This window comes from Teleopsis dalmanni, chromosome 1, assembly GCF_002237135.1.
Source record: "Teleopsis dalmanni isolate 2A chromosome 1, ASM223713v2, whole genome shotgun sequence".
Lineage (NCBI taxonomy): Eukaryota > Metazoa > Arthropoda > Insecta > Diptera > Diopsidae > Teleopsis > Teleopsis dalmanni.
In genome coordinates this window covers 116724668-116752319 of record NC_051846.1, presented here as the reverse complement: position 1 = coordinate 116752319, position 27652 = coordinate 116724668, and the positions used below count along the sequence as shown (strand labels likewise).

General features: G+C 33.8%; 2 protein-coding genes across 2 annotated transcripts in view; both read right to left on the bottom strand.

The window, feature by feature from the left end:
• Positions 1 to 11560: 11560 nt before the first annotated feature.
• LOC119665669 (cytokine receptor) overlaps positions 11561 to 27652 on the bottom strand; it is a 19991-nt gene continuing 3899 nt past the window's right edge. Inside the window, exons 5-6 of the mRNA XM_038074898.1 lie at positions 12454 to 12457; positions 11561 to 11657 (exon numbers count right to left, since the gene is read on the bottom strand). Coding sequence (XP_037930826.1) covers positions 11561 to 11657; positions 12454 to 12457 — 101 coding nt within the window. The remainder of the gene's footprint in view (positions 11658 to 12453; positions 12458 to 27652) is intronic.
• On the bottom strand, positions 18524 to 19162 carry LOC119667787 (putative nuclease HARBI1). The gene is made up of 2 exons (XM_038077102.1): positions 18924 to 19162; positions 18524 to 18872 (listed from the first exon to the last, which is right to left on the bottom strand). Exons 1-2 carry the CDS (start codon positions 19160 to 19162, stop codon positions 18524 to 18526), a joined length of 588 nt encoding a protein of 195 aa, XP_037933030.1.

Sequence of the window (27652 nt, the reverse complement as noted above, 5' to 3'; positions counted from 1 at the left end):
AAAAACTTAAGTGATATACTGTTCAAATTAGGGAGCGAAAATGAATTAGGCGTAGAAGGCTGTAATGCCAGAATTGGAAAGGAACAATACTTGGAATTTAACCCAACTTTGCAAGCCAATGGATTAAACGCACAACGTAGAGCAATGGATGACAACGTAGATAGAAGTGGCCGACAACTGCTAGAGATCTGCAATACGGTAGGTCTTACTATGCCGAATGGAAAAAGCGAGGGCAACAAAAAGGCAAGCATACATACCACAGGGCAACTATCGCCACCACGATTGACTTTGGTTTAAGAGAAGGGATCTGGTTGAAAAGAATCAAAAACTTCAAAGTGCAGGACTTTATTTACTTAATATTTATTTATTTGTTGCTTAATCAACGAATTAATGGAGTAAATTGAGAGACCATATGCTCAACAAACGGAATTGAGTTTTTGATGGCTTGCATAAATAATGCAGAAAAGCCTGGCATAAAGCGAAAATAATGGCTTGATCGTTAAGAGAAACATCCCCTCGGCTGGTGTTCAAGTTTGAACGTGTATTATATATCCGCGCCCGTTACTTAAATATCATATTCAGTTATTTGAATATTAAATGTTTTATTATTTTTCCAGAAATTAAATTATTTCTTAACAAGGTTTTTAAAGACCTTAAAAGGTTCTTTAAGATCACCAAGGTCCTTTTAGACATTCAATTATAATAGCATGGATTTATTTCAAACAAAAGGACCAGTTAAAAATATAAAATGTAAACTAAACGAAAACAAAGTTATAGATAATTAAATAGGTAGTGAAAGAGAAAGTTAAATTTATACAAAAAGAAATGTATATAATATGTATGAAAAAAAGTAAAAGAGAATAATTTCACACGCGCAAAATGTCATACATCTTTAATGTATTTCTTGTATCTATTATATTTGTTATAAAATTACCACGCCATGATAGAAACGATGCGCACTTCACGAAAGCCAGAAGCAGAAGAAAGGCAAAAGCAAAATCGAAGCCAAAAGTTATTGTTTGCCATACTGTCAGTGATGCCATACCGTTTGGTTGTTATGCCAAATCTCAAACATCCTGTCCGGCTGGACGGGTACGTTCAGGATGCTCCACAAGCCGATATATCTTCTGGATCGGTCGTATGCATTCGCCAGCTGAATGCTTGATAGTGGGTACTCACACCAACCCATCTTCGCCTGAGTGAAATTTGATTACCGTGTCAAGCCGCCAATGTGTTGCTGGTAGATTCTCGTGCCGGATAACCACGACATCGCCTATGTTGATGTGGTTACCATTTTGATACCAAGTGGAACATGGTTGCAAAGTTGAAATATATACATCGTGCCATTGTCGCCAAAAATGCTGCTGCATTTGTCTTAATTACCGCCAGTATGATAATTTGTTACTAGGAACCTTGCGAATAGGTTCATATGGTACTGGCAGTAGAGATCTTCTGAATAGGAAATCTGCAGGTGACAGAGCCATTCTGTCGTCACAAGTATTCCGTACCGTTCGTGCAGCCTTGGAGCCAATTCGTATGTTGAAGGGGCCGCAATAGTCTAAGCTAGATCTTGAAATGGAGGAGACGGGGTGACCCGAACCTTTGGTAATGTTGCCATACGTTGTTTTAGCATTATGTGTTTATGTCGCCTTCGCATCGCGCATGAGTGTATGCATTGATTGACTAAAATGCGTGCCTGTAGAATCCAATATTTGTGTCGAATAGTATGCAAATTAATGAGATTAATAGTCCGGTTAAGTTTTAAAAAATATTTATTAAATGAATAGCATTTACATGTAACTGTGTTCTAACCGTACAAGAATCTAATCTAAGTAAGCCATCCTCCTACTTTTATATTCAAATAGTCTGAGCTTACAAATGAAGCTTTTTACTCAAAGCTTGCTCAGATCATAACTTAAAATCTATCTTATTCTCTATTATTTTCTCTAACAAATGATTTCGTGTTTTACATTTAACGCAACAAAGTGAGAGCAACGGATACACCCCTCTTTCTTAAAGAGAAACGTCCCGTTCCCTTAAATGAAAGAACTGCTCTTATACAGCGGATGTTTTACAACTCTGTTGTTTTTAAAGTTGCTCACAAATTTCGTTTATTTGATTATTCATTTCTGCAATGATTTCGTCAGGGTGTTTATGTTTTATGCATCTGGTCAGTATATGACTGCAGTAAGCGATAATAAAAATTATTGCCAAGAGTACAGTTGAGGTAATAGGATGTTCCTTGAAGCGTTGTGTTGATGTTGTAGTTAAGTTTATGTTTTCAAGTTGAAGTTCTTGATTACGACTTTCTATATACTTTATTATCTCAAAATTGTTTGGATGGTTCATCATCAGATAGTTATTCATTACAGTTTTTTGATTTATATATGTAATGTTGTCTACTGTTACATTGGTCTCAAAGGTAACTAGGTGCACTCCTTCTAGGGTGTGTTCATCGACTTCGTGTTTGCCTGAGACTAGAATTGCACCATCTTTTATTAATTCTAAATTTCTATTCTTTTCTTTTATTTTAGTGCATGCTGCTTTACGGTGATTTTATAGGTTTGTTAAGCAGCTCTCATTTAAGGATAGTTTACAAAAATTATTATTTAGTTCTATTTTACACATTTTAACATTTTGAAATATCTTATTACATCTTACAACTTCTTTTTCAATTAATAATTTGCTCTCTTTTTTGCTTATAGCTCTACTTTCATATAGTTTACAATTAGTTTTGATTATAGGATATGTAATCTGTAGGAAATCTGAGTTTTGTAGAATTTTGAATTTAGATACGTCCATCAAATCTGTTAAGGTGACTCTGGTATTCTCATGTTTGATTATGTCTTGGATTTCTTTTAAATCTAATATCGCTGTGTTTAATATACCTACCTTGGCTAGCGTAACTGTTTGTAATAGGTTCTGTAATTCAATAAGTATTAGTCTGTTTGTTTGTTTCGTTACTTTTGTCTTGCGCGAACTATTTTCCAAATTTTGGATCATTTTTTCCATACTGAATAGAGCTTTAAATATTTGTGATTTGGTTGTTAATTGTTTGTTGCTGTTTTCTGCTAGTTCGTTTAATTTGTTCCTTAATTCCTCTTTTACTTCTATGGTTAGTCTTTTGTAATTGCGATAATACCGTGTCTATCAGATGTAGCTCTAATTGTATTTCAAAACTGTCAATATGTGTTGTAGATTTATTATTTTGCGTTTCTATTCTAACAACAATGTCTTCATTAATTTCATTTCTGGTTACTTCTACAATTTCCTTAATGTATGTTATGTTAAATTTGTTATGTAAAAAATTTCACCAAACTTTTCCTAAATTACTTAATCTTCTTAATCTTCTTCTACATAATCTCCTCTCGTGTAGTCAATTATTTCTATTTTCGCGATTCCGAATAAAGTGATAAGTGCAATGATTAATCGGTCCATTGTCGGTAAAGTGCAAATAAAGTTAAGTTCTTATATTATCTTTGTGTACTATTCTGTTTTTGTAATGAATTTTAACCTTCTTCCCTTTTACTTGTTTTTTATATTTCACATTGCAAGGATGGAAATTTTGTACAAATTTCCAACCTACCTATTATGACTTTATTGTTATTGGTGAATCCTCTGTAAGAAATAAAGTGCATTAAAATTAACATTTATTTATTATATAAATACTTACCTGGAATCACTCCCCAGCACACTCGTCTACAGCATACTTCAATAGTTGGATGTTTCTATAAATTAATTTATTAAATATAATTATCATTTAGAAAATTGGAAAACAATTATAAATACCTTTGCACTACCACTTTACGCACATCACTCGGAGTAACTTAAACAAAAGGGAACGTCGTTTATATAAATAATTTTATTAAATTAATTATTAAAACTCCGATATTACTTATTAATTAATTTTACTTATTTTAATAAATTATATTCAATTTAAGAAAAAAACGCGCACATGTAAAAAGTACAAATGTAAACAAACATTTGCAAACGTCAAAAACGTCAAAATGCAATTCGCTGCAAAAAGATGCACAAGGAAGCTTTTGTGCAAAAGTGTTAAATTGCATTAAGTTCAACTAAGATCAACTCAAAGCTTTGTGTACTCTACACAAAAAGTTCAAGAGGATGCGTATAAAAGACGGCGCAATTTTCTAAGAATTTAGTGTTTCTCGTATGATCACTCAGTGGCATTATATGTCAAAAATATAAATTAAATAAAATAAATATAAATTTTTCCATGACACAAAGGCAGTTTTAAGTCGTAGTGTATAATCTATTAACATATATATATAATTGTTTACGAGCGCATGGGCGGTTTTAAGTCCAGGCGCGTGGACACTATATATATATATTCAGTATAAAAAGACATATATACATTCACTAACCCCGTTTTGTCCAGTAGGTACTCATCGAGCAGGATAATCACCGAAATTATACAAAGTTACAACCACGAAACCGGATCATTCACCACTGTGAACTCTACAGGGACTGCCTCCAAATAGAGCTGGCCTCAAGGAAACATCTGAAGTCATATCTAATTAAGTTTAACCAACCTCTTTAAAATACGATTAAAAAAATAATATTTTATATATATATATATATATATATATCTTTGAAATACATTTAAAATCTGCATACGTTTATAATAATTGAAGGAATAATAATCTATATAAAGCTATCTTATATAAATCTTTGAAAAGTGTACAAATTGTTAATCTTAAGGTTATATCTAGTTACGTTTAATTGAAGAAATAATAATCTATATAAAGCTATCTTATATAAATCTTTGAAAATTGTACAAATTGTTAATCTCAAGGCTTTATCTAGGTTCGTTTAATTGAACTCTTTTCTTTATTACATATTATTTTAATGAATTATTAATATTATATATAAATTATATATAAAAAAATATTATATTATAAATCTGCATTTATAATTTAACCGCCATACTTTTATTTTGAGAAGTCCTGTCTCCGCGATTATAAATTTATTGTAGCGACCCCCTGGAAAAGACTGAGGATACCCCAGCATAAATTATAACGAAACGGGAAAATCCTTATCGTTGCAACATCTAACTTGTTTTTTTTACCTCCTACCTTTTAATAAATTGTTTCGTTAGGTTTGTACGTTTTCAAACCTTTTAATTTATCATTCCCTTTTAATATAGTTTCTTGTGCTTTTGCTAATTTTTCTGGTATATCGGGGTGGTCTATTTTATTATATAATATGTTTTGCGGTCTGTAGTTAGTAACCGTATTGTTATATTTGTTATATTGTTAAACGGCTCTAAATATAACTTCTAAATCGTTTATAATACTAAATTCCTGTCTTAAGCATCTTGCTATTTCAATTACCGTTGAATGAACTTTTTCTATCTGTCCGTTTGTTGAACTATGCTGTGGGTCACAATAATAAATTTTAATACCCATTCGTTCCATTAATGAATTAAATTGAGGTGTCGAGAAGTTCGTTATCTAAGGTAATTTATATGTATTATTCACAGAATGTGGAGTAACGCTTGTTGGAGTTTTCTCAGTATCGTTCGAATCCATTCTAAATTTTTCCATAAGTCCATTATATCTCAGGACTTGTTTCTTAAAATCTATAGTTACGTTAGCTCGGCTTAATATATAGATTCCTACCAATATATCGCATTCTGAATTTGATATTTCTAAAATCTTGTATTAATTTCGAAAATTTCTGCTTCTTAGTAATATTTTATTATGGTGTATCCGTTTATTGTTTTTACTCGTTTATAAATTGCTAATTTTAGGTTTAATTATGAAGATGTAGGGGAGGCCGGGGCTTGGCCTAAAAAAGCACTCTCCTGAATGTTATTTATAAGTTGATTTTTTGTTAAAGGTTGTGCACTTTGCTGTACACTCTCTAATGGGCGTTTCTGTGGCTGACTTATTTGATTAGGTTGTGGATTGGGAACGAAGTTAGGGAGTCCCTGGCGACGATTAAAAGTTGGCTTCCATGAGTTTCGGTTAAATGGGGTACGTATAGGATTTGGGTTGTAGAAATTGCTTTGATATCTCGGTTGTTGTTACTGTGGTCTTGGTTGTTGATACTGTGGTGTTGGTTTCTGATTATTTTTCATCGATAGATCTACTTCCATCGGTTCTGGTTTCGGTAAATAACTTTTATTGTTATTAGTCGTGATTTGAGGGCGTTGTAGATAACGCAGATTATTTTGCTGTCTATTTACTTGAGTTGGGTTCGCATTTCTATTGAACATAAGTGCGAAGTTAGTACGTAGTTGGTTTGATTCCAACTCTTGGGCTTTTGCTAAAACATTAGGAAGGCCTTCCGGAGAAAGTGAAAATAAGACGTTAGATTCAAGAATTCAATCCTGTTATAAATATTCGTGTAGGGTTCTCACGATGCTTTTTGTTTAATTCTGCGGTTAAAGGGTTACTATTACCGTATGTCATTCTAGTTTTGTTTATAAGCATTGTTAGTTTCTTGTTTACTTCCTTATAGTAGTCCAAAATTGTCATTGAGCCTTGTCCTAGGACACTTATTTCTTGTTCGATTATATGTATCGGTCTCTTATCTGCGTAAGCGAAGTCTAATCTATTGACTATTGCATCAAAATTCAAAACCGTGTCGTGGTTGGTGAATACGTTATTAGCGTCATCAATTATTTTATTTCGAAGAATGCTTAAAGCGGCGAAGTATTTTTTACTACCGCGGGTGTATAGACTAAGAGAATTATTTACGGCTTCGCGCCAGCTCACTTAAGAGTCGTCTTTACCATTAAATTGACGGAGACTTTTGATTACGTCTAAAGTTTCGTTACAGCGTATAGTCTCGTCTATTGTTTCAATTTTATATTCCGTTGCCATCGACTAATGTCTGTATTTGGCTCTTGAGACCGTCAATTTCTAATTTTAACGTCATTGTATTGGCAGCTATAAGACGTGTTATTAAGTCTGAGGTGAAGGTTGCGCTATCGTTTGTAGTCATGCTTGAAAATTTCCCTATTAGTTCGTTCAGACTCAAAGGTGGTTAATAATATAATAATTGTTTTAATTTCAAAATATTTTTGAAAAAAAAAAATTTTCAAAATTTTTTAATTTTTTTAATATAATGTTATTCAATATTATAATATTTAATATTCTTAATATAAAAATTATTTTAATATAATTTATGTTCGTTTTTTTCTTCACGATGGCAGTTCAATGATAATAATTTAATTTGATTTTTTTATACAAGAAAAAATTTTTTAAACCTAACTCACGTTTCTCCTGATGATGAGGATACTTGATTGCTGGTGGTTGAATTCTATGCTGTCCAGAAATCCCTTTCTTCGGCTCCAGTTGGCAGCAAATGAATAATTTCACTTTCTCGTTAAGTTACATATTTTAATGTCTTGAAATTAGTGTTTGTGACTGCGATTTCTTGTTATTAAATTTGGTTTTTTGTGATTCAAAAACTTTTTTTGGTTACTTTTAATTTTTCACCAACTTTGTAATTCACTTTACTGTTCACCAAATGTTTTATTCAAACCGCGCATATTAATGCCCAATGTTGGGCATTCGGTTAAGTTTTAAAAAATATTTATTAAATGAATAGCATTTACATGTAATTGGGTTGTAACCGTACAAGAATCTAAGTAAGTCTGAGCTTACAAATAAAACTTTTTACTCAAAGCTTATTCAGATCATAACTTAAAATCGATCTTACCTATTCTCTATTATTTTCTCTTACAAATGATTTCGTGTTTTACATTTAAACCTACAAAGTGAGAGCATGCGCAAACATGCAGCATAAGCCGTATACGGTCATGAAGTGTATCTTAATGCATCTGACATATTAAAACCCAGACAGTGTGCTATCCTTAGAAAAAATGATTGGATGACGCTGTGCCTCTGTCATCCTCCCATTATGTAGCCGCCAACCTACTCGCAATATATTGTCCGCAGTGGAGCTAATGAATGAACTCAGTGCAAAGAGGTTGCTGGATGTGGATATGGGCTGAGCGTTCTGCAACTGCGTGATTTCCGCTGTGACGTATTTTTCTTGTTATGCCTTAATATGGTGATTTAAAGTAATGTCCATTTCGCCTGTACAGACGTATGTATGTGAGCGAAGTCGCTGATATATTGCATACAACGCAATGTGTATGCAGTGGTGTGCAATAGCTTGCTAAGAAGACTGAATCGGTCTTACAAATCTATGACTACCAATTCATCGCCAAAACTATTGTGTGTCTATAGTGTGGGTTGACCTATTATCTGCAGTGCCTTTACCTTAAGTGGTTTTTATTCGCCTTCTATTATTACCAGCTCTGCTGGTGCATAGTTGATTGATTGGATAATCAGTTGAATTAGGGCCATTAGGCCATAATGTGTAACACTTCGTTCAATAATGTGTGTGTCTAACTAATTAAAACACAGTTTTTGCCAAAATTCGTTTTTATTCATCAACATAGTCCCATTTTAGGGAGATACAATCATTCCAACGCTTTTGCAATTTTTCGATACCGCCTTTGTAAAATTTTTCTTTGCCTTCAAAATAGACGTTAGTTTTGGCGATTACTTCATGATTTGAGCCAAATCTCTTACCACGGACCATCTTTTTGAGGTCTGCGAAGACCCAGTAGTCGCTGGGGGCCAGATCTGGAGAATACGGTGGGTGCGGCAGCAATTCGTAGCTCAATTCGTTCAATTTTGCCATTGTTTTCATCGACTTGTGACACGGTGCATTGTCTTGGTGGAACAAAACTGTTTTCTTCGCCATATGAGGCCGTTTCTTTGCGATTCGTCTTTCAAACGCTCCAATAACGCTATATAATAGTCGCTGTTGATGGTCTTCCCCTTCTGGAGATAGTCGATGAATATTATTCCATGCGCATCCCAAAATACAGACGCCATAACCTTGCGAGCCAACTGCTGCGTCCTTGGTCGCTTTGGGCGGCTTTCACCGGCTGCATGCCACTCAGCAGACTGCCGGTTTGACTCTGGAGTGAAATGGTGGATCCATGTTTTATCCATGTTGATGTACCGACGCAAAAACTCTGACTTATTGCGCGTAAACATGTCCAAACAGCTCTTTGAATCATCGATTCGTTGTTGTTTTTGCTCCGGTGTGAGCAAACGCGGCACCCATTTGGAAAACACCTTTTTCATACCCAAATGTTCGTGTATTATGGTGCGCAATCTCCCTCACTTTCACTTTACGGTCGGACATAATGATTTTCAGTGTTTTTTCAACGTTTTCCGGAATAACAGCGTCATTTGGTGTACTTTTATTTTAATGAAGTACACAGTTTGAGTATATTTTAGCTACCGATTTTATTTCAAAAATGTTGTGTTTTTATACAAAAATATTTTAAGACTAATTTCTACATCAAGGTTAAAATATTATGATTTTAATGGACTGTATTACATTTCTCAAAAAAGGTTAAAAAAGGTTAAAAAAGGACGGAAGTCCCAACACTTGGGATTTTCCTCCTATTGTTTTTATGAATATATTTTATTTTAATAATTTAAATACGGTTGCTAAAAAATGTTACTATATATCTATATTTTTCCTTAGTACATAATTCTAAGAATTTAGGTGATGATTTAAACTATAATAATTAAATTTATGGTATAAATTCATGTTCATGATTGAACATTCTGCCGGAGGTCAAAACTCATGTTCGTGATTGAACATTCTGCCAGGGGCCATAATAAAATTTTAATCATAATTATTTAATATGATTATGTTGTAGTAGTTGTATCGCCTCCTTCATGTCTGACGCCGTCATCATATATATATGAGGAATTTTTCCTTCCATTTTTCCCAAAGCTTCCAATACTTATGCTTGAGAATTACTTCGAACTGCCACTGAACTGGAACTGCATACAATTCTGTAAAGATATTATTTAATGTTTGTGCCGTACAAAATCCTCCGTAGTGAGGAGTTCCGGGGCCAAAAAACAGATATAAAAAGTAATTTGTGTTGAACAAAATTTTAAGATTCATTATTTGTAAATTTGTTTTTGAAGTTATTAAACTATTATTTAATTCAAATTTGCCTTTATGGTTATTGGTATCCCCTGATATACCTAGAAGTTCATCTTCTTCGGATTCCTTTTCGTTGTAATTTTTATTGTTAATATTCTCATTGAATATTTCTTCATGTGCTTCAGCTTCGATTTTAACGCTTTTACTGAGTGTGTCTTCAGGATCTTTAATTTTGAGTTGCGTTTTCAAACCATAGACTTGTTCTTCCAGCAATAGCTTATCACCTATCAGTTCATGCAAATTTTTGTTTTTGTCACGCAAGATCTCTACTTCTTTTTCAAAATCAGAAAAGCTTGATAGGCGTGCCTGGTTATTCTTCGTTATATCTTTCCAATCCTCATATGAAGCGATTTGATTTTTCAAATCTTTTATTTTTGATTTTGCAACACCCACTAATACTTTTCCAATTCCATATAATTCTGTATTGATTTTAACTCGTGGCTTTTGCAATATCTGAGCAGCTTCTTCGCTAATGAATGTTGTCTGAGATCCTTGATCAATTAATGCCTTTAGTGTCACATACCCTCCCTGTTGATTTTTTATACGTACTTGCGCTGTTGCCAATAACACATCTTTTGCTGCATTTACGCAATTTGCCATTACCGAATCTTTATGCAGCGTTGTATGATGTTCTCGCCCACATTTAATACAGGATTTTTTATTTTTCACATATCGTTTTATTCATAAACGGGTGCTTTAAACATTTAAAGCAAGTTCTCGATGACCTTACCCATAAATTTCGATCAGCTACTGATAGAGCTAAATAATTTCGGCAATTGTCTGTTGCATGTCCTCCTTTTTTACAATACAGACAGATGTTACTTTCTGTCAGGAGGGATACCTTTTGCGACGACTGTCTGTAGCTGCTGTAATTATTATGTTGTTTTCTGCTATTGGCTGCTTCTAAACTTTGATATAGCTGTTCTAGGAATTGTAAAACATCGTCTAGCGCTTGTATCTCTTTCGTTCTTTTTGTTATTTGTTCATACGCAAGCAGCCCTTCCTTGTCCATTTTGCGTATTATTATACGTGCTATGACGGAATCCGCGTGTTCGATTCCAATGTTCATAGCTGATAATGCTTGCATACATTCGTTTGTTGTATGCCATAACGATTTTACGCTGGATGCGTTACTGCTGTTTATTTGTGGTTGATCTAATATCTTGTCAATTAGGGACTGGAACAACACTCGTTTGTTACTGAATCGCTGATTTAAAATTTCCCATGCTGCTTCGTAGTTGTTTTCGGATACTGGCAAATGTTTTATTGCAGTAAGAGCATCACTTCTAAGGAGTGACTTTAGATGATACATTTTTTCTACCTTAGATACTTCAGTGTTTTCGTGTACTATTTTTCCTTGAATGATTGCCAGTCTTCAACATTGCCGTTAAATAATGGAATCTTGATCTTTGCTAATTTAACTGACCTTTTTGTTACAGCAAACTTCTTTATTTTATTTAGTAATTTAACTTCGTATTCACGATGCCACTCTTCAATATCATCTTTTTCTATAAACAGTTCTTCAGAATGTACATTGTATTCAATTCGCAACCGTATATAATAGTTTTGTATTATATCTATTTGCTTTTGTCAGCTTTCTCTTTCTCTTATAAGCTCCTGTTCTTCTTCTTGCATTAGTCCCATTATAAACCTTGTTTTTAATTTCTGAATTGATCTTTTAATTTCGAACATTAACGTGTTTGTTTCTTGAGACCATTTTTCTTCCTTCCTTGTCTTATTTGATTCGGTTTCGTGGTTCTTATCCAGCGGTATTTCTTTTATTATTTCTTCGGTATTTGATATTTCTGACTCCGCAGCTAATTTTGTACATATTGTTTTATCTAGCTCGTTAACCAATTCTTCCATCATTTCGTATGAATTTGCCTCGAAATAGACGTCATCTTTGGGTCCATGATTTTTTAATATCGTCCCATGGTTTTCTTGAAACTCCTTCCATAAATGCTGTAATCTATTTCTTTGTTCTTTCAATGATGCGCTTCTCATCTCTCGTTTCGAGATGCTACTTTCAATTGCTTCTATTGCAGCTTTTACAATATTTTGTTTTTGATACAGCTTGTAACGACACGGATTTTCCCGTTTCGTTATAATTTATGCTGGGGTATCCTCAGTCTTTTCCAGGGGGTCGCTACAATAAATTCATAATCGCGGAGACAGGACTTCTCAAAATAAAAGTACGGCGGTTAAATTTTCAATGTAGATTTATTTAAAATATTAATAGTTCATTAAAATAATATGTAATAAATAAAAGAATTCAATTAAACGTAACTAGATAAACTTTGCGATTAACAATTTGTAAAATTTTCAATGATTTATATAGGATAGCTTTATATAGATTATTATTTCTTCAATTAAACATAGCTAGATAAAACCTTGAGATTAACAATTTGTACAATTTTCAATGATTTATATAAGATAGCTTTATATAGATTATTATTTCTTCAATTATATTTCAATAACTTGAGAGTTTGAACGCATGCAAATTCTGAATGTATTTCCTTAGTCGTATTTCAAAGAGATTGGTTGAATTTAATTAGATATGACTTGAGATGTTTCCTTGTGATCAGCTGTATTTGGAAGCTGTCCCTGTAGAGTTCATAGTGGTGGCTGATCCGGTTTCGTGGTTGTACCTTAGTATAATTTCGGTGATTATTCTGCTCGATGAGTACCTAGTGGACGAAACGGGGTTAGTGAATATATATATGTCTTGTTATATTGAATATATATATAAAGTGTCTCCGCGCCTGGACTTAAAACCGTCCATGCACTAAACAATTATATATATATTTTAAATAGATTATACACTAGGCTTAAAACCGCCTTTGTGTCAGACAATTTTTTTTTATATTTATTTATTTTTATACGTTGACATACAATGCCACCGAGTGATCATACTAGACACACTAAATTCTTAGAAAAATGCGCCGTCTTTTATACGTCTCCACTTGAACTTTTTGTGTAAAGTACACAAAGCTTTGAGTTGATCTTAGTTGAACTTAATGCAATTTAACTCTTTTGCACAAAAGCTTCCTTGTGCATCTTTTTTGCAGCGAATTGCATTCTGACGTTTTTGACGTTTGCAAATGTTTGTTTACAATTTTATTTTTTACATGTGCGCGTTTTTTTTTAAATTGAATAAAATTTATTAAAATTAGTAAAATAAGTAAAATTAATTAAAGATATCGGAATTTTAATAAATAATTAAATAAAATTATTTATATAAACGACGTTTCGTTTTTGTTTTAATTACTTCAAGTGACGTGCGTAAAGTAGTAGTGCAAAGGTATTTATAATTGTTTTCCAATTTTCTAAATGATAATTATATTTAATAAATTCATTTATAGAAACATCCAACATTCAAGTCATAGTATGTAGGTTGGAAATTTGTACAAAATTTCCATTCTTACAAGCTTCGTTCTTGAATCCATCTTGTTGCTTGTTGTTTTGCCGTTCTATTGCTGCTACAATGCTTTTTATGCAATTGTTTAGTCCTAATACTGCTTTTAATATTTTATAGTTCCTTGCCACTGGATGTACTGATTTATTATTGTAGTACACAATGCTATACATTTTTGCTATATCCGGCTCGAAGGACCAAATGTACTTTTATTTTAATGAAGTACACAGTTTGAGTATATTTTAGCTACTGATTTTATTTCAAAAATGTTGTGTTTTTATACAAAAATATTTTAAGACTAATTTCTACATCAAGGTTAAAATATTATGATTTTAATGGACTGTATTACATTTGTCAAAAAAGGTTAAAAAAGGTTAAAAAAGGACGGAAGTCCCAACACTTGGGATTTTCCTCCTATTGTTTTTATGAATATATTTTATTTTAATAATTTAAATACGGTTGCTAAAAAATGTTACTATTTATCTATATTTTTCCTTAGTACATAATTCTAAGAATTTAGGTGATAATATAAACTATAATAATTAAATATATGGTATAAATTCATGTTCATGATTGAACATTCTGCCGGAGGTCAAAACTCATGTTCGTGATTGAACATTTGGCCGTCCAGTAGATGGAATGTCATCGGTGTCTGTATGACCACGTTTGAATTCGGCATACCAATAACAAATGCTTCTTTTTGATGGAGCAGAGTCCGAATAATGTTTTTCAAGCCATTCCTGGCATTGAACAGTATTTTTTTTCATTAAAAAACAATGATAAATCAGCACACGGAATTGATTTGAATTCATTTTTTTTTGAAAACTCAAAAGTAGCGTCACTTAAAGCACTGTAACTTGTAAACAAATGGTCGGATTAACATATGATTTTGACAGTAAGCCTAAAAAGGTTGCCACTTTCGAAAAAAAATATTTATTTAAAGGGGATATGTCATGACTTGCGCAATCGGCTGGGTTGAGTTTTGTAGGGATGTGATGCCAATGCTTAATATCTGGCATTGATTGCATGCAGTCAACGCGATTAGCAACGTACTGCTTTAATTTTGATGTGTTTTAAGGTAGCCAATGAAGAGCAATATTTCAGTCGGAGTATAGAGTGTGTGGTACGTATCCTAGATGCAAATCCTGCCTTGTTTCGTGTAAAAGGGTAGCCAACAATTGTGCAGCGCAAAGTTCGAACTGAGGTATTGTTACTGAATGAAATGGTGCACCCTTAGCCATTCTGGCAATAGTTTTAGCGGTAATGGGCCGTCCCTGCCAGAGTTTTTGTATGAAAAGCTTAGCCGTAATGATGACTGGTGCCAACATGCCAGCTGGATGAAATAGTTTCGCAATATCGTTAAGCACTTGCCTTTTGGTGAGATGTTGTGTATCATGGCAGCTGACCTGATAAAAGAGTCCAAGAACAGTAGTTTCTGCCAATTGTGGATTGAGCTGACATGGATCAGCCATAAATGGTTCCGCCTTGTAGTTGAGCATGGTTGCCTCGGCTGATCCAAATGCAACCCAGCCTAATTGTGTATTTAGTCATCGACTTCGCCACGAACTATACCATCTGCCAACAATTGGCCCCACACTTTAAACCCAAACAATGCATCGATACCACCAGTTTCGCCAAAGTTCGGGTCTGCCAAAGGTGAATTGCGTTTCAACAGTTTTCAGTGATCGAAGCCACAGGTATTGCTGAGGTAATTTTGTTGAAAATGTGGAATTAAACATCCAAGCCAAATGAAGCATTGACAGTCGAAAATATGTGTAAGAGAGCCCGGTCAGTAGTATATGGGCGATTGCCTCTGCCAACGCCTTGCATTTGCAATGCACTTTTCTGCTTACGGAGAGCCAGTTGAAGAAAATATCGCGTAGTGATTATACTTCCCTGGGAGCCTGGATCGCAGAGAGCTCGATACGAGTCGATGTCGCCAAAGGCATTTAATATGTGTACTGGTGCTTCTGCCAAGAATATAGCGCAATTGCCAATAGTAGCGAATGTCTGCATTGGATGGTGTAGTCACTGATGCACACGTGGTGGGATGCCAGCCTGGTTTGGTTTCACTTGTGCCTGAGGTGTAGTTTGTGCCTGCTGTGTGGACTCTTGCAAAGGAGGAATTTGTACTGGTGAACTCCGGCATAGTAGAATGTGATGCCTGCCATTGCATATGCCACAATTAGTTGAGCTGCATGCCTTGGTGGAATGTCCAGGTTTCAAGCAATTGAAGCAAAGATTCGACCCTTTGAGCAATGAGGACCGCTCCGCTGGGGAGGAAGCCAATAGCCTGGTGCAGTTGCCTATTTGGTGCGCTGCGTTATTGCAAAACTGGTAGAGCCCTGGAGTAGTTGCTATTAAGTTTGTCCTCATTAGACGTGAGCCTTGCCTTTTCTGCTCAGCCTGAGATGTGGCACGATATTGCAATGTAGCAGCCTTTCTATCAGATTTTGGTTTGCTTTCCATTGCTCGCCAAACATTGCCAACCGTTCTTACAAGCAAATACTTTTGAACGACTACAATTTGTTAAAAAACAAAACTTATGTCGTAACTGTTTGAGACCAGTAGCTCGTTTATGTAACTTTCTCACTTCGTTTTCTCGAACGATTTTCTCACTTTTGACAATTACTCACTAGAAGTGTTTATGCAACTGTAGTGAATTGTTTTCTCACTTTTTTTCGTTCGAGTTCTTGTCACCTGTCAAATTGCTTGCGAAAAGTTTTGAATTTTGAATTTTGAATATTGAGTTTAAAGTTATAAAAAGTGATAGTGAGAACATTTGATTTCTTTAAATAAAATATTTATTGATATAATCATACTGAGTAATGTAAGTATTCATATATTTACACATATGTATATATAATGTTAAATATATTATTATTATTAATATTGATAAGTAAATTTCATTTGCGATTTATTCATGATTTTCAAATAATTTTGAATATCTTACCGCAAACACTAAGCAACCTTTTCAAATTATTTCATTTTCGTTCCAATTTTTCAAAAAAAGTTCCATTTTCATCAGTTTCTCTCATCACACCATAACGTTCTCGTGTGGTGAATTTTTCCTGTTACATAAACAGAAAACTCGAAAGAAGTGACAAAAAGCAAGTGAGAACTTTTCGAAAGAACCCGTGCGAGTTAAACTCGAATCAGGTTCTCAAGTTAATTTAGTGACCGAGAGGGTAGCTCATCAACAGAGAATAACTCCAAAAGCAACATCAATGCGTATAAATGGAGTTGGTAATATCACAATCGGTGCTCGTCAAAGAATCAGCACTGTCTTTAGATCAATGAATAGCAATTTTAATACAAATTTAGAAGCATTTGTGTTACCACATATCATTGCTCCTCAATGTGTCAATATCAGTTCATAGAACATTTCAAAAAATATTAATATAGCTGATCCTAACTTCAATGAGTCACAAAAAATAGACGTATTATTAGGATCTGAATTTTATCCACATCTCTTAACGCCAGGGCAAATCCAATTGGGAGTCGACAAACCAATACTCCAGAATGCTGCTCTTGGATGTATTGTAAGTGGTATACTAACAGAAACAGCAAAAGGCGACGCAGTCTGTTGTATGTTTAGCGAAGAAGAAAATTCGCTAAATAATCTCCACGTCCGATTTGGGAATCTTGAAGAATCAGCACAAGGTTCAAAACTACTGTCTGATCAAGAAAAATTTAGTAAAACTCATTTTGTGGAAAACTTGAAGGCAGGCAGATTTATTGTGAAATTACCAATTATTGACAGTGTATCAACATTAGGATCCTCTAGTGAAATTGCACAACGCAAATTTTTCTCTCTTGAACGACGGCTGTCAAAAAATGAAGCGTTAAGAGCACAATACGTACAGTTTATTACTGAGTATAAAGATCTCGGTCACATGTAAGAAATTCAACCTGATGACATCATGGCCTCACATTATTTCATTACTCATCATTGCGTGATAAAACCAGATAGCACCACGACAAAATTACGTGTTGTATTCGATGCATCTAGTAAAACTTCATCAGGTCGATCATTATGCGATCTATTCTCAATATTATTACGATTCAGGATTCCAAGATACGCTTTCACAACGGACATTGAGAAAATGCGTAGGCAAATACTTATTCACCCAGAAGATCAAATGCTACAATTAATCATTTGGAGAAATAATCCACAAAAGCCGCTACGATTTTATAAACTAAAAACTGTGACATATGGGACTCGATCAGCTCCATACTTAGCTACAAAATGTTTACAAACTTTAGCAAGAGAATGTTCTGGTACTTATCCATTTGGAGCAGAGACCCTACGAAGAGACTTCTATGTAGATGATGGATTATGTGGTTCTAACAGTCTGATAGAGGCTAAGGTGATTCAAAAACAACTAATCAACATTTTGAAATCATATGGTTTTAAGCCAAGAAAATGGTGCGCTATTCAATCAATCCAATCAATTCAACATTTATTTACTTCTGCTTCTGAACTTATAGTTGTAACAGAAGGAGGTTTGATGTATACTTATAATTAGGTTTAAAAAGTAAGCGATAAAAAAAAAAAAGTTAAGTTAAATAAATAGTAAGGAAATAATTATATATGGTATGTATATATATCTACAAAAAAATTTTGCAAAATCTTATTCGTTTATTATAAATGATCTGTGGCTCGTTTATGTAACTTTCTCACTTCGTTTTCTCGAACGATTTTCTCACTTTTGACAATTACTCACTAGAAGTGTTTATGTAACTATGGTGAATGGTTTTCTCACTTTTTTTTCGTTCGAGTTTTTGTCACATGTCAAATTGCTTGGATTCCCGTACTCTTCGGCCTTCATTTAAAACAGAAATAGTGCTGTACAAATCTGAAGAATCGGTTTCTGTTTGTTGGTGTTCTTGTACCTCGGGCATGGGTAAGTTATGGTTTTTTGTATAATTGTGCAGAACACAACAGACATTTACTATAGATCCCGCATAAGCTGGACTAACTATCAGACCACGTTCAAATGACAAACATGCAAAAATCTTTTTAAGAACTCCATTCAATCGTTCAATGCAATTTCGAGCGTTAATATGCTTTGCATTGAACGTTCGCTAGCTTGCATTTTCACTATTTCTAAAAGGAGTCATTAACCATGGTTGAAGAGGATATCCGGAATCACCCAGTAACCAAATTGAGTCATTATTTTGCCTGTGATTGACTTCTAGGAACTTTTTGATTGCGCTGTTCTCCCATATGAAGGCATCATGCGTACTTCCACCATAACGAGCATAGCATCCCAAGATTTTTAAATCAAAATCGCAAATGAGCTGCACATCTTTTGAAAAATAACCTTTTCTATTTCTGTAACAATGCTCCACTTCTATATGAGGTTTTTTTATTTTAATGTGCGTGCAATCAACAGCACCTATTACCCCTGGAAAGCCTGTCGCATTGAAGAATCTGTGTGACACAATCAATTACTAAAATGCATCTATAACACAAATTTGTTACCTTTGTTTAACAATATTCTGTTCATCTGCAGAAGTGGGAAATCTTATGTACTTCTGCATCAATTTATCCTGAATAATAAAAGTCACTTCTTTTATTACCAAACATAATGTTGACTTGCTCATTGGGCACACAAAGTCCTCTCCTATGTCGCGTAAAAACGACCCTGTTGCATAAAAATGCAGCGCAGCAGTTAGCCTTATATGATTCGGTATATAGGTGTTTCTGACCCCAATCCTCATAAACGGACATATTTCTTCTAAAAGACGTAGAGTTACTTCCTTATTAAAGCGAAATAGCTCGACACTCGACAAAACGCGCTTCTGGCAAATGAAATGGGTCAGTTGAATAACGTAAATGCCTTCGATGACTGCGAAGCATATTTCTGCTATCATGTACCACTGCAGTTAAAACAGCAAGATATTCCATTTTTAATTCTGAACAAGAGGCATGATTCATGATTTTCAAATAATTTTGAATATCTTATCGCAAACATTAAGCAAACTTTTTAAATTGTCTTTTTAATGGAAAAAAACGTTCCATTTTCATTAATTTCTCTCATCACACCATAACGTTCTCGTGTGTTGAATTTTTCATGCTACATAAACAGCAAACTCGAAAGAAGTGACAAAAAGCAAGTGAGAACTTTTCGAAAGAATTCGTTCGAGTTTAACTCGAACGAGTTACATAAACGAGCCACAGATTTTAAGACTATTTAATATATATGTGAATATTGCTTTAGATGATTGCGGATCAGTGCAGTTGAAAATTAGAGATTTATTGTCTCTGAAGACTGTAAACAAGAAACTAAGATGGTGATCTCGTACTGAGGAGTAAATAAGCCACTCAAACATAAAGTGATTCAACGTTTCTTCAGTTTGTAAATTAGAAAGTGTACAAAGGTTCTTGATTTCGAGTCTGTGAATTTGCCCGTTAATACAAAAACGAGTGCAGTGAGTTTATGACAACCGCAATAGGGGGATAACCTTTGCTATAAAAAATTGCTTACGATTAAAGAGATAACAGGCAGGTTTGTCATCCAGAGCTCTTAATATATTGCAATTCGTGGATTATCAGTTAGTGGACTTTAGAATGTCTTTGAATTTCAGATATCTATGATAGTGCCGTAGTTCGGTTATCAATCCAAGTTGCTGCAGTCGGTGTTTCCCACAAGTTTGTCATATTTACAACTTTAAGAAATTCGTTAAATTGTGTAACCCAATTAAATTCACTTATAGAAGAATTATTTACGTGTAGGTAAATGAGACGAAGGAGACATTGTTTGGGGTATCTTGATTGGTCTATTTGAAGAATTCGTATAATGAAATCGATTGCGCGTTTGAAAACTCTATATGAAATTTTTACAAGGCATAGTTCAAGTCTAAGTGCTGCATTGTTTGTAGCTAACAAACGTTTGTAGTACGTTGATTGAACGATTTCTAGTGAATCACAGTAACGTAGATCCCACACTTCTGATGCATATAAAAGTGTTACAGATATAGTACAGTCGAATAGTTTAGCCCGACCTTCCCAAGAATCTGATTTAAATTTACTTATAGTTTGTACTGCCGTACCGAGGGCCATTTTCCCTTTTCTTATGTCAGTTTCCGCTGCACATTTGCCTAATGTAGAGCTTAAGAAATTTACTCCTAAGTATGTGTAGGACTTCACGACAGAAATTTTTTGACATTTGTAAAAGAAATTTTCTGCTATTGGCCTTTCCCCTCTTCTAAAGTGGACAATTTGAGTTTTTTCCGTGTTTACAACAAGTTTGTTTTTTTCGCAGTAGCTTTCAAGTGCTAATAGATTTTTTCGTAAAATAATAGGAGTCCTGGCTAGAACATCGGCGTCATCTGCAAAAAGCAGCATCAAAATATCATGTAGACCATTAATATTTGTAACGACACGGATTTGTCGTTTCAAATTTGCTGAGGTATGACTCAGTCGTGGTCCGGGTCGTTGCAATAAATTTATTCTATTGACCAGTTCGAAGCTGGTAAACCAAGGAAAGTTAAAAAGACCGTTTATTATTTTAAACAAAAACTTTATTTATTAAAAAGATTTCTTTAATAATTTATTTTAATCTTGACTCTACTCGATAATTTATTTTAAGCTTGACTCTACTCGATAATTTATTTTAAGCTTGACTCTACTCGATAATTTTTGCTCAAAGACGTCAGAACATCAAAGGGTTCTTCCAAATCTACGCAATTAGTTTTAGCCAAAGACGTCAAAACATCAATGGCGTTTATAAATCTACTCAATAATTTTTACCCAAAGACGTCAAAACATCAAAGGGTTTTTTTCAAAGCTACGCAATTAGTTCTAGCCAAAGACGTCAAAACATCAATGGCGTTTATAAAATCTACTTCTACTGATTTATTAAGCCTTAGCGTCGAAACACCATGGGCTTCTAAATAAAAAAAAAGAAAGACTTAGCGCTGGAGTAGAGTACTACTCGTTTCGGTGTGCCGGTGCTAAGTGATCTTTCATACAAAATCTCCGCTATTTATGTACGACACTTTGCTTTGCTTAGATGCACGCACAACCGCACAAGTGTAATTCGCTGTCAGCTTTGTTATGCTTGTCGTGTGTGCGTATGTTCGCGGTTGGCTTTGTTTTGCTTGTCGTGTGTGCGTGTGTTCGCGGTTGGCTTCGTTTCGCTTGTCGTGTGTGCGTGTGTTCGCGGTTGGCTTTGTTTTGCGTGTCGTTTGTGCGTATGTTCGTGGTTGGTTTTGTTTATTTGTTTTAAATAATTTTTACGTAGACGAAATTTTTACAACTATTGTTTTCTTTTATTCATAATAAATTCTAAAAATAACTCTAGCCTAAATATAGTCAATTCTTTTCATATAAACAATTGTTTTGTATAAAAATAACTTATGTCTATCAATTTATTTCATATAAACATTAATTTTGTATAAAAATAACTTATGTCTAGTAATTCATTTCATATCAACATTAATTTCGTATAAAAAATATTTATATATAAAGTAAATTTTTATTTATGCATATACATATTTTAAGGAAAATAAAATTTACTTTATATATTGATCCCTTCAATATTTGCATTCCTTAATTCTTTCTCAAGATCAGCAATAAACAATATGAAAAGGAGAGGGTTGAGAATTTCCCCTAGGAGAACGTCCTCGGTAACAAAGATATGATCGGAGTCTTTTTGTTGAAGTTTGATCACGAAGAAAGCCTTGTCGTTAATAGACTGGAGAATTTTAATTAAGCGCGAACTTATACCTTGCGAATGAAGTTTTTGCCAGAGCAGCATCTGGTCAATAGAATCAAATACCCTTTTGAAATCAATAAAAAGTCCGTAAGCAGAGTTGCTTTTTAGACGTAGATGTATTTGAATTGATGTTTGAAGAGTAAAAATATTATCAGTACATGATCTTTTTTTTCTAAACCCATTTTGCGACTCAGGAATTTTATTGTATTGTTCCGCCCATGGCAAGAGGCGATCATGCAGAATATGGGTAAAAAATTTTAAGATAATATTGAATAGAGCAATGCCTCTATAATTTTCGGGTGAGTTTATATCACCTTTTTTGTGTAACATAATAAGTATGGACTATGACCAAGAAGCTGATGTGCTTCCAATTAAGAGAATATTATTGAATACAGACTGTAGGACATAAATCCGTTGACTAGATAAATTCTTAAAGAACTCTGCCGTAATCGCATTTTCGCCTGGAGCCTTATTGATTTTGATTTTGATTTTATTTATTGCTGTTTTTATTTCAATTATTGTTATTTCCGAATCCAGCGCTTCGATAAAGTTTTCAGACAGTATAAGTTCAATGGTAGGACGAGGTAGTTAAATTTGCTCGTAGAAGCTTTGCCAAACAGAATTTTGTATGGGGTTGTTGACAAAAGGTTTTCTATTGTACGATTTAATAACATTCCAAAAGTCTTTCGAACTTTTTACGTTAAAGAATTTGTTTTTGACCTTAATTTCATATTCCGTTCTTTTTTCAAACAGCATTTTTTTGTAATTAGCTTTTAAATTTATGTATACCGCTTTAGTTTTAGATAAAAAGCTTTGTCGTTTGCACTTTTTTAGGGCATGATTTAGATTTTTCTTTGAGGCCCGTAGCTCTGAGTCAAACCATGGCTTAGAAGTATAATAAAGAGAAGAAGTATAGTAAAGAGGCATAAAGGGCTTAGCAATAACCATTTCTGATGCTTGAGCGGATTTTTGTAGAGATAGTTGTAGTTTAGCAACTTTTTGCTAAATTTTTTTTAACTAGAGATACAATACCACCCAGTGGCGTAACTACATTTTTTAGGCCTGTAAGCAAATTCTAACTAAGGGGCCCCTATCAACATACTAAGGGGCCCCTCTTTTTATACTCTTTACACGAAAAATGTGAAAAGGGTATATAAGGTTTGTCAAGATTTTCGTAACGCATTAAAGGAAACGTCGGAAATACCATTAAGTATATATCAGTACAGTATATATATACTTTTTCAGTTCAAACTACTTTCTCAGCTTTTGAACTCTTCGAATGAAACTTTACACACATACTTTTAGCCGACCCTGTTCACCATTTGATTTGATTGAAATTTGACGTCTATTTCTTGTAGCTGTGATATAAACTTAACAATCGGATATGAGGTTTCTCCGTTTTTAATAAAGGTATTTAAATAGAATTTAGTGTATACAGTACTGATATTTGCAAAAGACAACGTACAAAATTATTTTCAAATGGGTTTAAATCTAGATATAGCTTCCATATAAACTCTCGATTACGACACATACTTTTCTTAGAAAAACTTTTTTATTTTATAAATAGGTTTAATATTTTATTTGAAGTACATACATATTATGTACTTTAAATTTAAAATTTACGTGTCTTTTATAAAATGCAATATGAAGTTATTCCAACAAAAAAACGTTTACAAACATTTATAGTGGGGCCCCCTAAATTCGGGGGCCCGAAAGCGTTGCTTCCAGTTGCTTCCCTGTAGTTACGCCACTGATACCACCACTAGCTCTACCAGTGGACTTTTCCCTTATTGCTGGGGTTGTCACCGCATCATAGTTGCACCAAGGACTAAGGCTAGTATTGAAAGGTGTTGTTGACCAGGTTTCATAGACAGATATGATCTGCGAGTCAGCAATTTTTGGTTCATTAAAAAGATTTGCAATACCGTGTATATTCCAAAATGTTATTTAAAGCTTAAAAAGATTGTATGTAGATGCTGTGTTCCGTGTTGTTAATGTGCTGTATTCGTTCTTCAGTTTTTTGCCATATGGTTGTTTTGATCTAGCTCATTCATGATGCTTAATAAGTTAAGATTAAGGTTTTCAAGTTTGTTTCCATACATAGGTTGGAGAGTAGTAGTCGCCTCCTCATTGCCACACTTTAGGATTCCATTTTTGCTCCATTTGCACCACTTGTTTCCAATGCGTATTCTATCATCTCGAACGAGCACCTTATGCGCACGATCTATTGAGAGAATTTTTTTCCTTATTAAAAGAAGAGCTTTTTTATGCTGTTGTCTGTCTTTGTTCAGGTCTTTTTCAATCCTAATCGTAGAGTTTGCAAGTTTGTGTATGTTTTGGAAAACCAGGCCAATCGATTCTTCTGACATCATCTCTGCCAAGACGTTGATTTTATTTTTCCGCTATGATATGACTCTAGCTTTACGGACTACAATGTTTATTCCAAGAGTTTCTTCACACAGTTTTGTGACAGCTTCTTTGGGTGGCAGCTGATCTGTTAGTCCTTTGAAAATTAGGTTTTTTTTCTTATTGGCGTCAACTAGTCGTATCAGTTCTTCGTGGTCGGTTTGTTTTTTATGTTCCAATTTAATTATTTTTTCTCTTAAAGTTTTATTTTCTTCTGAAAGCATTCCGACTGTACGATTAAGGCTGATTATATTTGTGTTAACAGCTTCTAAATCGGATTTAGTAGCAATATCCCTCAATTTCTCATCTAGACTGCTCACCATTGTTTTTTGTATATCCTGTGTAATAATAAATTTGTTTTGATACGCAAATTTATTATATTTGTTTTTATTTTATTAGATTTTTCTTTCGATTTTATTAGTTTCTTCTTATTGAATTAGCAGGAAGAAATCTGCACATTAGTAGGCATCCGAGAATGCCGAGACAAAAATAAAAGTGAGAATTTGGTTTAAGCTGTTCGAGCTCAGTTTCAAATCTGAATTTTATTAACAATTTTCCAAACTATTTATACAAAATATTTTACTATAATTTACAAATATTTTTCTTAATAATTTTAATTGCGGCGGCACTAAAAAGTTTGACCCACGTCAATGCTTAGAAAATATTATGACACATTCAAGTGTGTCATATCGACATGTGCAGAATAGTAGCACAGAAAAGAAAAGTGTCAAATGGCAATTGCATACTTGCTATGACCAAATATTCTACTTGCATTGCGGTGGTTCTTCCGTGTGCGATCGCATTACATATTACATTGGTTAATATAAAATAATTTGTGCATAAGCACTTTTAAAAATACATAAAATAATTTATTGTTTGTTTTTGTTTACATTTGTTGCGCTATACACAACACATGCAAAAGCTCCGACACATCCATACTGCCAACAGATTGTAGGTGTCACCTTTGTAAGGTGACACCTCTGAGATAGTACGTTTTGCTGCTGAGCCAGACATGGTATTGTTCATTAATTTGGTGGATTTGGATGGAGGGCTTCTTCCAATAGGCATTATATATTTCGTGGTCGATTTCTTGACAAAAATCTTTTTAGATTGTTAAATGGACGCGGTTTAAAACAGAAATGATTAGGTTTCTAAATAGATTTTTAAATGTTGTTTATGTGTGGTGTCAAATTCCTTGTGTGTGGACTTATGCATTTGTTTGTAAACAATGCAATGCGCTTGAAAACAATTAGTATATTTGTATTTACACTGCGCATTGAAATATATAATCACTTATTATTGTATTAATAATATGCTTTGCCAATATAACTATCGCGTACACATTACACACACACGTATTTTTTTTTTACCTTTTCTTCATACAATGTTGCCACGATCGAATATATTATAGTAGTTTTTTATTTTCATCACGATAGTATATTGCAAACGAATAAATTTTTGCCTGATCATTATACCACTTAATGTCTTGTACAGAATATTGAATCGGAAAAACATAATATTTAGAGAAATCACACAAAAGAATGTATTCACTTTCTGCTCACTTGTTTTTAACGATAAAGGAATACAACAGCAATTTGTCTAAACTGCTCGTTAAGGATTGCAGATATTTTTCAACTGGAAATGTGAAAGCTTTAATGTGGTTCTAGCTTGACGAACCCATTAATTATATGTAACAGATTCAATGTTGTTGTCATCAAAGGTGTTCAGAAGTTGTTGATTGATATTTACAGTACCAGGACATTTCTCGCAAGTTCGTAAATAACATTCTGTGCTTTAAGTCTACGAATCATGCGGTGTAGGCAATCTTTATAGTCATATATCGGTTCTATAGTACATGCAGTAAGTGATTTTATACATGCTCCGTTAGGGTGGCTCACGTTATAGGGGGGAAAATTAAAAATGAAGTTTTGAATGAGCGCACCCCCTAGGAATATGCCATTGACCAAAAAAATGATATTCCCAAAGTTTTGGAGCAATAGGATTAAAAATGACGTTGCGCCACTCGAGCAAAGTTGAGTTTTCAGTACAGAAAACAGAAATTTTTAAATTCAAGGTCATTTTTTTATCTTTGTTACTTGTTTTAACAGTTATTAATATGTACTCATTTGATAGATAATTAAAATACCTTTTTAATAAGATACTGATGAGCAAAATCGGTTAAAAATTATGCGCAAAACACAATAATTAGTTCAGCGACTATGCTTTGTTTTCTATTTCATACCTTTTAGATTGCATGCACAATGCAATCACAAATGTTTACAAGAAACGGAAGAAACATAAATAAAAAATAAAAATAATACATTTTTACTTAATAATTTATATAGATATTTAAGTAGAATTGAAAATGTAGTCAAAACAAGATTTTTTTCGTAAGCAAAGAGAAAATGGTCGTACAGGGAGTATGACTGAAATTAATATCCTTTTAGCAAACGAAGCAAAAGCGGCTAAAAATTGCATTGATTTTAATTGGAATAAATTCGATGAAGAAATTTGTCTCAAAATGGAAGCTGAATCTTTAGTCACAGTTCAAAAAAATTGGGATAACGCAGACAGAACGTTTAGTTTAGTTTAGTTTCCGCCCTTGACAAATGCAAGGTTTCGGATCGCTACGCTATACATATTTTGTAGTTGTAGGTATGGTTAGCTGTGGTGCCCAGGTGCCATCTAAGATTCTCAATGGATGGCGAAAATCATGTACTTACTAAAAATATTTATTTGAAGAGATCAATTTACATATAACTCGGATGATTTGTACGAGGTATATACATTTTTATAGTGAGCATATGTGTGAACATTTTAACCCACACTAGGTTAGGTTATGTTCGGAAGGCACGTACTGACAGTTGTCAGCACTTCTACTCGGAGACATATATTGCCCATTGGAATGCCCTTAAAAAATTTTACCAGGAGATGCGAGTTGCTAACCATTGTTATCCTTGTTAAACCATTTGGTTTTCCAGATGAAGTTGAGGAGATCCGATAAGTTTGCTTTCGTTATCTTTTCCAAGCCAGTAAAATAAGGATCCCCAAGACATCAAAGTAGACATGTTTGAAGTCGTGGACA

Coding starts and splice junctions, on each gene's coding strand:
- LOC119667787 (XM_038077102.1), bottom strand. CDS start 19,162: ATGAGGATTGGGGTCAGAAACACCTATATACCGAATCATATAAGGCTA. Junction 18,873..18,923: donor CAGAATATTGTTAAACAAAG/GTAACAAATTTG, acceptor TGTGTCACACAG/ATTCTTCAATGCGACAGGCT.